This window comes from Triticum aestivum, chromosome 7D (assembly GCF_018294505.1).
Source record: "Triticum aestivum cultivar Chinese Spring chromosome 7D, IWGSC CS RefSeq v2.1, whole genome shotgun sequence".
NCBI lineage: Eukaryota > Viridiplantae > Streptophyta > Magnoliopsida > Poales > Poaceae > Triticum > Triticum aestivum.
In genome coordinates, this window is record NC_057814.1 from 392,965,750 (window position 1) to 392,980,460 (window position 14,711).

The window sequence follows — 14,711 nt, forward strand, 5'->3', positions numbered from 1 at the left end:
GACATGGTTTAGTTGATATGGATCATGTGATCATTTAGATGACTCCAGGGATGTCTATCTAAGTGGGAGTTCTTAAGTAATATGATTAATTGAACTTAATTTATCATGAACTTAGTCCTGATAATATTTGCATATCTATGTTATAGATCAATAGCTCGCGTATAGCTCCCCTGTTTTATTTTTGATATATTCCTAGAGAAAACTAAGTTGAAAGATGATAGTACGTAGCAATGATGTAGACTGGGTCCGTGATCTGAGGATTATCCTCATTGCTGCACATAAGGATTATGTCCTTGATGCACCGCTAGGTGACAGACCTATTGCAAGAGCAGATGCAGACGTTATGAACGTTTGACAAGCTCGGTATGATGACTACTTGATAGTTTAGTGCACCATGTTTTACGGCTTAGAACCGGGACTTCAAAAATGTTTTGAACACCATGGAGCATATGAGATGTTCCAAGAGCTGAAAATGATATTTCAGACCCATGCCCGTGTTAAGAGGTATGAGACCTCTGACAAGTACTTTGCCTACAAGATGAAGGAGAATAGCTCAGCTAGTGAGCATGTGCTCAGAATGTTTGGGTACTACAATCGCTTGAATCAAGTGGGAGTTAATCTTCCAGATAAGATAGTGATTGACAGAGTTCTCTAGTCACTATCACCAAGTTACTAGAACTTCGTGATGAACTATAATATGCAAGGGATGATGAAAACGATTCCCAAGCTCTTCGCGATGCTGAAATCAGCGAAGATAAAAATGAAGAAATAGCATCAAGTGTTGATGATTAACAAGACCACTAGTTTCAAGAAAAAGGACAAGGGAAAGAAAAGGAACTTCAAGAATGACAAGCAAGTTGTCACTCCCGTGAAGAAGCCCAAAGCTAGACCCAAGCCTGAGTGATTCTACTGCAAAGGAAATGGTCACTGGAAGAAGGAACTGCCTCAAATACTTGGCGGATAAAAAGGATGGCAAAGTGAACAAAGGTATATTTGATATACATGTTATTGACGAGTACTTTACTAGTATTCATAGTAGCCCCTCGGTATTTGATACCGGTTTAGTTGCAAAGATTTGTAACTCGAAAGAGGAGTTGCAAAATGAACAGATACTAGTTGAGGGCGAGGTGACGATGTGTGTTGGAAGTGATTCCAAGGTTGATAAGATCACCATCGCACACTCCCTTTACCTTCGGGATTAGTGTTGAACCTAAAATAAATGTTATTTGGTGTTTGCGTTGAGCATGAATATGATTGAATCGTGTTTATTGCAATACGGTTATTCATTTAAGTCAAAGAATCATTGTTATTCTGTTTACATGAATAAAACCTTTTGTGGTCATACACCCAAGGTGAATGGTTTATTGAATCTTGATCGTAGTGATACACATATTCATAATATTGATGTCAAAAGATGCAAAGTTGATAATGATAGTGCAACATACTAGTGGCACTGCCGTTTAGGTCATATTGGTGTAAAGCGCATGAAGAAACTCCATGCGGATGGACTTTTGGAATCAGTTGATTATGAATCATTTGATGCTTGCGAACCATGCCTCATGGGCAAGATGACTAAGACTCCGTTCTCTAGAACAATGGAGCGAGCCACTGACTTATTAAAAATAATACATACCGATGTGTGCGGTCCGATGAATGTTAAGGCTCGCGGCGGGTACCGCTATTTTCTGACCTTCACAGATGATTTGAGAAGATATGGGTATATCTACTTAATGAAACACAAGTCTGAAATATTTGAAAAGTTCAAAGAATCTCAGAGTGAAGTTGAGAATCATCGTAACAAGAAAATAAAGTTTCTACGATCTGATCGCGAAGGCGAATATTTGAGTTATGAGTTTGGCCTTCATTTAAAATAATGTGAAATAGTTTCACAACTCACGCCACCTGGAACACCACAGCGTAATGGTGTGTCCGAACGTCATAACCGTATTTTATTAGATATGGTGTGATCTATGATATATCTCTTACCGATTTAGCACTATCGTTTTGGGGTTATGCATTAGAGACAACTGCATTCATGTTAAATAGGGCACCATCAAAATCCGTTGAGACGACACTGTATGAACTGTGGTTTGGCAAGAAACCTAAGCTGTCGTTTCTTAAAGTTTGGGGTTGTGATGCTTATGTGAAAAAGATTCAGCCTGATAAGCTCGAACCCAAATCGGAGAAGTGCGTCTTCATAGGATACTCAAAAAAAACTGTTGAGTACACATTCTATCACAGATCCGAAGGCAAGATCTTTGTTGCTAAGAATGGATCCTTTCTAGAGAATGAGTTTCTCTCGAAAGAAGTGAGTGGGTTAGGATCGACGTGCTAAACTAATACCATATAGAAGGGAAAGAATAGGCTGTGTAACACAATGCATTAATCAGTGCACCAGGCACGTATATATGTGAGTATAGAAGGGGACCACAACCTCAACTATACAAAGGAACTAGAAGATGAGCCCAAGACACAATATACACGTACACAATATATTCAACATTGAAGATCAACTTGGTCTCAAATGGGAATTTCGACCATTCAAATCGAATTGCGATCATACTTGTACCTGTACTTGCAAAATGAAGTCGACATATCTCTGTGGTGGGAGTTGGTGGCCATGCAAGTTGCCCAGCGACGACAACGACGGCTCGTCGTCGGCCAGAAGCGCGCCACCGCCAGACCGGCCGGGCGTCTAGGGCACAGAGGAGGTCAGATTTTACTAATGAAGGTGATAAGCCAAGTCGGTCTCACCATGTGATGAGTCATTGTTAAGCGCTTGCCAGTGCCCTGCGAATGCTGTCAAAGTTTAGGCCAGAATGCCTCGGTCACTGTCATCCAGCCAGCGCGTCATCCGCCAACTGAACTAGGAAAAGTAGAATGTTAACAAAATTTAGTAATGTTATTATTGGTCCAATAATTGTTCTAGTGGGCAAACTAGTTCTTGAAGAAAAGGTGCAGCAATGGTTGGTGCTGGAATTGTGTTGTCAAGGCTACTGCCGCCCTACATAAATAATTAAATATGCAAATAATTTGTCATGGTTACATTTTAAAAATCAATATATTTGCATAAACATTGAAATCAACGCCATTGCTTATGTGTGCTTGAAAACTTAATTCCATAAGAGAGGTATACGACATGGTCAGAAAATGGGAAGAGTCTTCATAATTTGTACTCCCTCCGTTCCTAAATATAAGTATTTTTAGAGATTCCAATAAGAGACTACATACGGAACAAAATGAGTGAATCTACACTCTAAACTAAGTCTATATACATCCGTATATAGTCCATAGTGAAATCTCTAGAAAGACTTATATTTATGAACGTAGGGAGTAAAAGGCAGTAAGACGAAAAGAGGATCTTTTCCATATCAATCGTGGAACAAAATAATTGTCTCAAGGCAAACATGTGAAGAAAATATTAGCAAAAATGATTCATTTTTTTAATAGTAGCAAATTGTAAAAGGCAGCTAGCTATCTCAATTGTTAAAGGCAAGGAGTACGAAGACCACAGCCCACAACTATGTATGAACAATAGTAATGGATGTGCCCTGAGGTATTTAGTTCAAACTGTAAATCATAAAGTTTACAGATTAGCAAAAAAGCGAAGGGGAGAAGCAAATTCAACACCATTCTGTTTGTACAGCTAGGAAGAAACTTGGTCATATGATAGCTTTCATCCATTCAATATTAAATATTTCCAGCAAAGAACATATTCTCCACAAAATTTGCTAGTTGATAACGTATACTGAAGGGCAAGATTGTTGCAAAAGGCTGCTTACGGTTGTTTGAATGAAACACATCTCCAAAATCCAGCTTCCAATTCCAAACGTGAGAACCACAACAAGTAAACAAAATTAAGAAATAAACAGCACAAAGTTTGCAAGGAGTGCTGGGAACACCATAGCAATTAGAAAATGGAGACAGGTACACATATATGATCCACAAGGAATTTCTGCATAACTCAGAACTACTTACAAGGCTAAAATCCTCTGCCAAATTTGAAGCCGGTTTCCTAGAAATTCAGATTTGTAGTGATACTCAAGATAGGAATACAGTATTCACAATGGTGAAGCAGAATACAAGTCAGCTCGTAGGAACTCTAGCTGCTCGAAAATGGGAACACATATACTCCCTCCGTCCCAAAATAAGTGTCTCAACTTTGTACTAACTTTAGTACTCCCTCTGTACACTAATATAAGAGCGTTTAGATCACTAAAGTAGTGATCTAAACGCTCTTATATTACTTTAGTGATCTAAACGCTCTTATATTAGTTTACGGAGGGAGAACACTTATTTTGGGACGGAGAGAGGAGGTTAAGAATATACAGAAACCTCTGGTTCAAACATTGGACACTAGACGTGCAGTTTCGTTCTCCACATAGAACCAACAACTTTCTTAGGAGTTGGATTATCAGGTCCCCTATCCCTCTGCCCAGAAGTGAAATAGAGCCACCCATCCCAGTAACCAGCTAAGGCTGTCTTGATCCGGAAAGGCATACGACCAATGACTGACCATTTCTGCAAAAATGGCACGGGAAATGTTAAGCCACTTAGTCATGTCCTAATATTCAGAGGAAAATAATCATAACATAGCTAATATGAACAAGCAAAATAATTTACATATAAGATAGAACACACCAATGTTTCCAAATCAAACCGGAAGACTTCACCAACAAGAATCATCTTTTTGGTGATAGGGTGCTTCTCGGTAGTTCCGCCAACAATTACTATGGAGTTATTAACAACGACCCATGCAAATTCTATGTGGGAATCTGGCTTTGGCATTGGAGACAGTTGCTTCCATTTAGCTTCATTGTCCAGCATATACACATCACCATAAACAACCTGCAAAACAATATCTAACATAATCATGGTTCTGGTAGAAACTTTAGCGACAGACCGTGAATCAAGACTTTATCAGTTATTGCACAACAATAGGTTAAAGCCTGAATGCAAGAAAGCACATTTACTAGGTGCAGCAACATTTTTTGTTAGAGAAAACGTATGAGTATTCAACTTTCCTGTGTATGCTTTATATTATACGTTACTAAGCATGGACAAATGCATATCTTGGTTGCAAAATAGAGAAATGTCGTGTACAGGAAGCACTCATATTTCAAGGTTTGATGTTTATTAGCATGCACATACATACCTCATGCCTCCTTGCGCATTTAAAAATAGGTGACCCTGGTTTAGGCATGAAGTCTCCCTCTTGACCACCAATTACAAAGAGTTTGTCATTAGCAACAACACATGCCCTGCCAAAAGATGGATGTAAGAAATTATCGACATATTTGTTCATCTGAAAATAATTCTAAGAAGTATCCCCTATGCACGGAGAGGGTGCCAATAGTACTACAAATCAATGGATATTTAGTCTTCAAGCACAGGACACCTATTTTTATTCTTAGAAAGCTTAGAAAGAGGTGAATATCTCAATGGGCAATTGGATATAAATAACGCATCACAATAGCCACACAAATTCACCTATGAGGTCCACCACGTGGTATCGGTATTTCAGCTCGCCACTCATTCTCCAATGCTTTGCCATTCTTCACAGCAAGGCTCCAGTGCTCTAATCCAGGTTCATGGCGGTCTTCTTTGCCACCACCCATCACATGAAGCCGCCCACGCCAAAGTTGAGTAGCTGGTGCATACCTACAGCATGTTATAGAGTAAGCTTTGGATCTTGATAGTTATAGCAGCATATAGTATAAGCATGGACCATTTCATAGCTCCAGCATTATAGCTGCAGTCAAAACAGGGCCAATGGAGCATATTGAATGAGGTTCTAGGAGTATGTCTGAACAAACTGTTAACAATATCAAGCTAAGAAGACAGTAGTACAATTTGACTCACGGGATATGAGCGAATATCAGTTACGACATTAGCATGGCACTAAATTACAAACGAACATGATTGCCACTATTGGATTATGCAACTGTCTTGCCTCTTGTGTGTGATAAACAGTAAAATGGATAAGCAATGCTTGAACAGAATAAAGTCAGAAGGAACATGTAGATATAGATAGCAGCCAAAACGAATATTACAGCAAAACATATGCACCAATTTTGAGTCTATGGAACAGGTAATTATAGTCTGAAATGCATACCTAGGAACAGGTAAAGGAGGTAATTCGTCCCACTTCCTTAACTTTGTGTCTAGAACAAAATTACGGCTCACAGCTGGCCGACACTGTGGACCAAATTGTCCAGACACTGCATAGATATATCTCCCATCTGAGGCCATCCCTAAATGTGAATTTGACATCTTCTTGGGCATATCAAACCTTCCAGTCCATGTGTTAGAAGTGAAATTGTACACATCCACATGAGAATGGACCTGAAATGGCATGAAGCAAAGCAAAATATCACAAAATGGGGATCGTGTCAGCCTGTGGCCGTGGTAACCATTTGCCAAACAAAGAATAATCACACTTGCTTTACTTCTGCTGAAGCATCAGTTGTAAACTTGTGATTCAAATCCAAATATACAGTTAGTCAGCTACTATTTTAACCTTTACACTACTGGTAGTAGCAGTTTTCAGCAAAAGTCTAGAGTAGATCTAATTAATTTACAGCTAATACTTGCAATGTTAAGTTGTTAACAGTCCTTCGTAATATCCTGCGTTAGAATTCTACTCCAGAGTAGTGCGGTCGCAGGATATGAGATTGCTCAGCTATATGATTTGCTTGCTTCATCCATAACAGGGTAGTGCTGAGCATTTACCAGAGGCAGCTAGGAGTACGAATAATCATCTCATCTCAGTTCTGCACGGAGAACAACGAGGCAACAACTCTGCAGTCTGCACGGAGTGAGTGAGTTGAGTTACTCACATGGTCGAGGCTCCCGTACCCTGCGACGACGTAGAGGAGGTCCCCGATCTGCACGGACGCCCCGTCAAGCCGGGGAACGGGCGCCGGCGGCATCTCCTCCCAGTCCCAGTGCGGCGCCGGCAGGTCTGAGAACGTGGCGTTGAGGTGCCTCACCGTCGGTGATCCATTGCGAAGCTTCGTATCGTCATTATTATTACCCTCCTTTACCTGCACACGAGAGAGAACGGTGGCGCGCGTCCATGTCAAGCCAACGTCGATGAGAACGCAAGTAGCGTTGGCGGGGAGGGTGGTTAGCTACCGTCTTGGAAGAGGGGGAGAAGGCCGGGCTGATGGCGGAGGAATAGGAGAGGAAGTCGACAACGAATGCGAGAGCGAGGAGGAGCGCGAGGGCGAGCGGCACGGCGAGGCGCGGGGGGAGGGGCGGCTTGGAGCTTGTGGTCGGCGGCGCCGGCGCAGCCATGGTGGAAAGGAATCGGCGTGTAGGAGGGGAGAGCCGGCGTCATTGGCGAAATAAAGGCGGTCGGAGCGAGAGACGCTGCCCGGTGTGGGAGGAGGGGAAAATCGTGGGCGGCCGCCGGAGCGTGGGCGGGTGAGCCCGCGGTTTCATTCTTAGGGCAACTGGACGGGTTTGCTTGCCAGCCCTCGCGGGATGAAAATGGGCTGTTTTGATAGCCTACGTTCACTGTTTGACCCGCATAGTATGAATCTTCAAGCACCATTTAGCCAGGGCCGCTAGAAGGGGCCGAATCGGCCATTTCCATCGAGCTAGGCTGAGACGAGTCAGATCAAGCGCAAGTAATGGGTTCCGTTGCACGAGAGAATATAGGAGGGATGCAAGCTATTGTATAGCATGTACATGCTATACCTTCGATAACCTCCTAGTCTACTTCTTCCTTGTCCCTTCCGATCTACACAACGATGCTTCGATTCAAGATAAGCTCTACACGAAAAAATATGCACATAGATGTTACGGTTCCATTCAAACTATCGGTTCGTAGTTTCGTCTGTAGATGATTAATTTTATGTTCATGTTTATAGCTATTTTGGGAGCAGGGAAGAGCTCCACTGCGTTTAGAAATGCGAGGGAGCTCAGGCGCTGCCAGAGGCGGAGGCGCAGCAGGCCATTGCCGTGGTGCGGCAGCAGGTACTTGGTTGGGGGAGCCCGGGCGCGGCGAGAGTTGGAGACAAGCTCGAGGTCGCCCACGGCGACGGCGATTCAGGTCGAGGTCGTGCGCCGTGTTCTCGCTCTACCACCACCACATGCACGAGCTCATGGAGTTCCCGCCCGAGGACGACCTCGATGCCCGGGTCAACCTTTCGGGGCTCCTGCCGCTGTCGGTTGCCGATGTGTCGTCTTTCCTGCTGCCGTCGAACCCCTACAAGCTCCTCAGCGATGCGATATTGAAGCTGTTCCGTGCCATCCAGAAGGCTTCATGGGTGTTCATGGTGCTGTCCATTGAGGAGCTGGCCGAGATGGCCCATGGACCCGCGTCCACCAGCCGCCCCTTCCTGTGGGTGGTTCGACCGGACTGCAGCGTGGTGCTCTCCGAGGGGTACCTGGACTCCGTCGCCTGGCGCGGCATGGTGGTGCCGTGGAGCCTGCAGGACCTGGTGCTCGCGCACTCGTCCACGGCGTGCTTCCTCACTCACGACGGCTGGTACTCCACACTGGCGACCTGAGTCCGACGGTGGCCGTGGCGCCGAGTCCGATGACGACAGGCGAACTAGTTGTCTTCGTCGTCACCGTCCACTGCAGTCATCCATGGCGCTGGTAGCCGCACGTCCGCAGCCTGGTACAAGGTGTCGAGGCGGAGTGCTTTCGACGATTGCCGCGGCGAACTAGTCCGACGGGGCGTGGCGAACTAATCCCAGTAACTGTGTGTTAACTGTGTGTGATATATAGATGTTAACTCTTAATCATATCCCGTGTATACAACCAAATACCATGTAGTTGCGTGCGCGGAGCCAATGCAGGACACGAAACACCATGCAAAATCGATCCCCTACAACCTCGATGCAGGCAACCAAACTAAGTGCAAATGTTTTGTTTTTTTACCTGTTTTTGCTCAGCCAAGCTAAAGTTGGACAAGTGTGCAATGCGGACACTTTCAGAGATTTCAACCAAATGCGTCCTAAGGCTGCGCTTGGATGCGGTGTAGTAAGATGCACTATTGGTCATTGAATTTATTGTATAAGTTCATTTTGATCACTGTATTTAAAAATATGGTCATATACATCATGAGGTGATTATACCATTACTGTCAGATCATATAGCTCCCTCCATCCATTTTGACCGGTCAAACAATCCACTTGACGCCTCGTCTAATCAGTTTTCTCGCTCTATCATGCGGGTCTTACCTGTCATTGGTAGAAGAAAGAAGTCGAATGGAAATAAAATTATACACGAGTGCGGGATTTGAACCCTAGACCGAAAGCGAGCAGCGCAGTCTTTTGCACGTTAACGATAACTACAGGTAATGATCCAATCATTTGTATGCTCCTTTAAAAACCGGTCTATAGACAACTATTATTTCTCTTTTTGACCTATACAAAATGAAGAGGTAATATCACTAGCAGTCACAGAACTTGCGTTTGACGTTCAGTTTAGTTTTAAAATTTATAAAATACGGAGATGTGGTCATATAACTTGTCCCCCTGTTCAAATATGGTGCTTCCTCTTGTATCCGGAGGTACGGCCTGCACACGTAGCCTGCCAGCACGGTGTAGGCCCACCCGTCAATGACTGGAAACGTTCATTTTGCAAATAACTCCCTTACACTTTATTTATTCACATACAAAGTCCATCAATTAAAAAGAAAGAAAAAAGATGCTGTTGCTATAGATCGATTACACGATCCGCTGCCACCCGCCTTAGCATGGTGAACCACCAGAACAATGATAGTTCACGTTTAGCTTCCACAATTACAGTCTATATGTCCTTTGAAGACTATACAAATTAAAACCAAAATCTAAACGAAAAGCCCCACTGTTCGAACATTTGTTATGTTGGTCGATGACCGCATGTGCATGGGCTAACCACCCGACCATGATGATGCTCAGTATTGTAAGAGCATCTACAGCCGGGCGCCTAAGCCGGCCTCAAACGCCCGGGCGGTCCGTTCGGACACAGACTGGTCATGAAAATTTCACCTAGACGGACGCCTCAAACGCTCGAGCTTACCGGCATCCCTCATATCCAGCCTAAATATGGGGCAGATATAAGACGGCCCGGGTGCCGCCATGTCAGCCCGGCCCACCCCGGCCCCACAAATATCTCAATCCGAAAAATCTTAGACACCGGTCAATCCGAACTTCACTTCACCCCACTCTCCACCCACTCCACTTCCGATCCCCTTAATGGCGGCGACGGAAGCAGCGGTGGCTCCGGTTCAGAATCCGATGGCTCGAACATCGACGTGGAGGAGGTGGCCCTCCGCATCGCACTGAGGTCGCTGCTCGAGCAAGGCGGCCTCGGTAGCGGCATATCTTCTTCCTCAGCGCCCGTCACCTGTCAACGCAGCGCCAGCGACGTCGCCGACCCTTCCCACCCGTCGCGCAGCTCCGCTCCGCCAGGTACGCCGCCCACCTCCACCACCCTCTGGTCCGGAAGTGGTACCCGGCCATCGCTGGGTCCTCATGCCCGCGTCGGGGCTGGCGCGCACGAGGACGCCCGAGTCCGAGGCACGTGCAGCCCGGCGCGAGCGGTAGCAGGTGAGGGAGAGGGGGAAGGCGATGTCTGCACGCTGTTCACGCACGAGCGCGCCGGTCGATCCCGAGGCCGCGTTCCTCGCGTCGGTCTCTTATTATCTAGCGATAAGTGCCAATTCAAACCAAATATAGTAAGTAATCTTAAGCTATCTCACGATGAAAACTTTCACTATTCTCAAAGACAAACAACACAACTGTTGTTTATCATTTTCACGCAGTGTGCAACCTGGTTCGGTGGTTAGCCCACGCACACATGAGGTTTGAACCGGAGGAGGTCGCAGGTTTGAACAGTGTTCATTCCCCTTTTTCGTTTAGATTTTGAATTTAATATTCTTATATGATATAATGTAAAGTTGTGCAGGTGAAACGTCTAGCTTGCATGGTCTGATTTCTATCTATGCGAGTCACTTACCGGTAGAACTTGTGATCGTATCTCACTCTGTGCAGTTTTTTCATTTTATTTGACGAATTCTGTACATAAAGGAATAAAGCACAAGGGAGTTGTCTGCAAAAAATGTTTCTAGCCACGGACATGCGGGCCTACGCCACGCTGGCTCGCCACGTGTGCAGGCCATACACCGGGATACGGTTAAAAGCACCGTATTTGCATGCTGAGACAAGTTAAGTGACTACAATTCCGTATTTTGCAAGTTTTAAAACTAAACTGAACATTAAGCGTAAGTTCTATGACTTCCAATGATATTACCTCCAAAATGAATATCATGTCTAATACAACTATGGGCTCTCACCATTGTCCTTACATGGCTGACATGGATGTGACAACTCACTCTCTCTCCTCACACACACGCATCCGCCTACTCTTTCTCTCTCCCGTGCAAACAAATCCATGGACTTTATTTCATCTTAGCTAATAAAAAACGTTTATATCTTTTAAAACATAAGCTCGTTTTTAAAATAATATATATATATATATATATATATATATATATATATATATATATATATATATATATATATATATATATATATATATATATATATATATGAATTCCTGACGCCAAGACCTTTAGGACTAGACCAATATTGGATACATTTCAAACACGTTTAAAATTCAACGTTTCACATTTTCTATGTGAAACAAACCTATTTCAAATGAAAAATCTGTTTTTTGTGAAACAAGGTAGTGGAAAGTGAAATATATGCTATGAAAGTGAAAAAAAGATACATGAATGTCAACTTGTGAAACCGATTATTTGAAAATGTGAACATTTTATTTTCAAATGAGTAAAATTGGTTATTTGGGAAATGTGCAATTGAAATAGATGTTTCTTAGTGAAACAAGTCAGTGAAAAGGGAAACAAATGTTTTTAATTGTGAAGTAGTAACCACAGAAAATGAAACTGTAATGTGTTGTTATGAAATTGATTATTTGAAAATGTGTCACAGTTTATTTCAAAAGAGTGAAATATGTTATATTTTCAAATAGTCAGTCTCACAATCGTATATTACAATTTCACACTTTTGAAACACTATTCCATATTTTCAGATAATCAGTTTCACAATCATATATTACAATTTCACTTTATGTAGTTATTACTTCACAGTTCTAAAATATGTTACCGGTTTGTTTCACAAATATCACATTTATTTCAATTGCCCTTTTGTAAAATGACATATCTCACACTTTTAAAATAGATTATTTCACATTTCCCAAAAAATAGTTTCAAATCATACATTACAAATTCACTCTCTTGTAGTTATTTTCACAATTCTGAAATATGTTACTGGCTTGCACAAAAGTCACATCAATTTGAACTGCACATTTGTGAAATGACATATTTCATAATTTTGAAATTAAATGTTACACATTTCCAAATAATCAGTTTCACAAGTTGTCATTTCTGTTTCATATTTGGGTTAAAATATGGTTCTAGTGAAATATCTTGGTTTCACATATTTCTGATTAAAAAGGATTTTTTTTCACATTTTCAAGTGAAATTTGTTTGTTTCACATATGAAATGCGAAACGTTGAAATTTAAATGTGTTTAAAATGTATCCAAGATCGGTCTAGTTCTAAAAGTTTTTGCGCCAGGAGTTCAAATATATAAATTATTTTAAATATGAACATATGGTTTAAAAGATATGAATGTTTTTAATTGGGTAAGATGAAATAAAGTCCATGGATTTGTTTGCATAGGAGAGAAAAAAAATAGATGCATGCATGTCCTTACCTAACAATAAGTAGTACTACAGGTCCGCTAGTCTAACAAAAGTAATACTCTGCTAGTGGACCGACTGCTGAAATACTAATATTTCATAAATACTGAAAACCTTTTTATAATACATGAATCAATACTCTGCTAAGGCTCTACTAGCAACCCAATGAATAAAATATTTGTTTCTTTTCATTTCTGTTCTTGTGTGTTTACACAATTATGCTACTGTTATGATTGTGTTTTTATGTTTTAGTTAATGTTTGTGCCAAGTAAAGCCTTTATGATATGTTGGATGATAGTTGATTTGATCATGTTGAAAAATAGAAACTTTTACACCCAGTTTTGGAATTTTAAAAATTGACAGAAATGTGCTTTTGCTCTGAATTTTTTACACATGACTGATGCACAAATTGCCCACGTCGTCTTAATTTTCAGATTTTTTGGAGTTACAGAAGTATAGTCAAAATTCAGATTGCTACAGACTATTCTGTTTTTGACAAATTCTGCTTTCGTTACATTGTGTGCTTATTTTGATGAATCCATGGTAAAGTTAGAATACAGTAGGTATAATGTAATAATAAAATATGAATGAGTTTGCAACAGTACTTAGAGTGGTGATTTGTTTTATTATACTAACGGATCTCCCGAAGGTTTTTGTTAAGTTTTGTGTGATTGAAGTTTCAATTTTTGGGTGAGATATGGATGAAGGAATAATGAGTGAAATGAGGATAAGCTTGAGGATGCCCATGGCACCCCAAGGTAATATTCAAGGAGAACCAAGCAACTAAGCTTGGGGATGCCCCGGAAGGCATCCTCTCTTTTTTCTAACGACCATCGGTAATTTTACTTGGAGCTATATTTTTATTCGTCACATATCATGAGTTTTGCTTGGACCGTCTTGTATTATATGAGTTTTTGCTTTTTTACTTTTTAGTTTGCCACAATCATCCTTGCTGGACACACCTATTTGAGAGAGCCATAATGATGCTATGATTTTTAGAGTCGCTCTATGTGCTTCACTTCAATTATTTGAGCTATAGAATTGCTCTAGTGCTCCACTTATATCTTTTTGAGCACGGTGGTGCTTTAATTTTTGAAGAAATATGCTCTCGTGCTTCACTTGGATTATTTTGAGAGTTAGTAAATATTTGAAGAAATCCTCTCATGCTTCACTTATATTATTTTGAGAGATGTAAATTATTTTGAAGAAATATTTATGCTCTTGTGCTTCACTTAAATTTGTTTGAGAGCTTTGCTAGTAGCAATGGTAACATATGAAATTAGTCCAAAGTGATAGATATCCAAGGTGGATATAATAAAAACTTTCATGAAGATCATTGGACATTATAAACTTGATTCCTTGTAATAGTTTTGAGATATGGAGATAGTAATATATGAGTCATGTTGGTGAGTAATTATGCTTTAGTAAGAATATTGGTGTTAAGGTTTGTGATTCCCTATGCAAGCACGAAAGTCAGTTATGCAATGAAGTTATATCCTTCTTGTGGTGCATTATTCGGTGTTAGTTATGTGTATTGCCCATTTATGATTGTTTTTATTTTTTGGTTGGTTGCTTCTCAATCTATTTGCGCCTTTCCTTGTACTAAGCGGGAATACTGCTTGTGCATCCAAACTCCTTAAAACAAGTTGTGCCAATGAGTCCACCATACCTATCTATATGCGGTATTTACATATCGTTCCAAGTAAATTTGTATGTGCCAACTCTAATTTTCAAAATGAATTTCCTTTTTGTGTGCCCATACTGCTTATGAAGCGGCAGGGGGTGGCCAATATTTTCCATGCTAGATATGTTATTCTCAAAATGAGTGTTTATTCACTTGTCATTGCACGAGAGTATGGCAGGTAATAGGGATGCCCAGTCTCGAAATGAATTTTTTTATTTAGGTTGTCAATAATAAATTCTTTGGAAAGTGTTGGTATGGAAGGCACCAGTGGATACGGCTAGCCATGGATTGTGACAGAATG

At 41.5% G+C, this 14,711-nt stretch overlaps 1 protein-coding gene across 1 annotated transcript; it reads right to left on the reverse strand.

The window, feature by feature from the left end:
* Positions 1 to 3,938: 3,938 nt before the first annotated feature.
* On the reverse strand, positions 3,939 to 7,491 carry LOC123165881 (kelch repeat-containing protein At3g27220). Its single transcript, XM_044583625.1, has 7 exons — positions 7,138 to 7,491; positions 6,840 to 7,046; positions 6,116 to 6,345; positions 5,491 to 5,661; positions 5,156 to 5,261; positions 4,642 to 4,848; positions 3,939 to 4,521 (listed from the first exon to the last, which is right to left on the reverse strand). Exons 1-7 carry the CDS (start codon positions 7,297 to 7,299, stop codon positions 4,357 to 4,359), a joined length of 1,248 nt encoding a protein of 415 aa, XP_044439560.1. The 5' UTR covers positions 7,300 to 7,491; the 3' UTR covers positions 3,939 to 4,356.
* Positions 7,492 to 14,711: the final 7,220 nt, after the last annotated feature.

Coding starts and splice junctions, on each gene's coding strand:
- LOC123165881 (XM_044583625.1), bottom strand. CDS start 7,299: ATGGCTGCGCCGGCGCCGCCGACCACAAGCTCCAAGCCGCCCCTCCCC. Junction 6,346..6,839: donor GGTACGGGAGCCTCGACCAT/GTGAGTAACTCA, acceptor ATGCCATTTCAG/GTCCATTCTCATGTGGATGT. Junction 4,522..4,641: donor GGTTTGATTTGGAAACATTG/GTGTGTTCTATC, acceptor CCATTTTTGCAG/AAATGGTCAGTCATTGGTCG.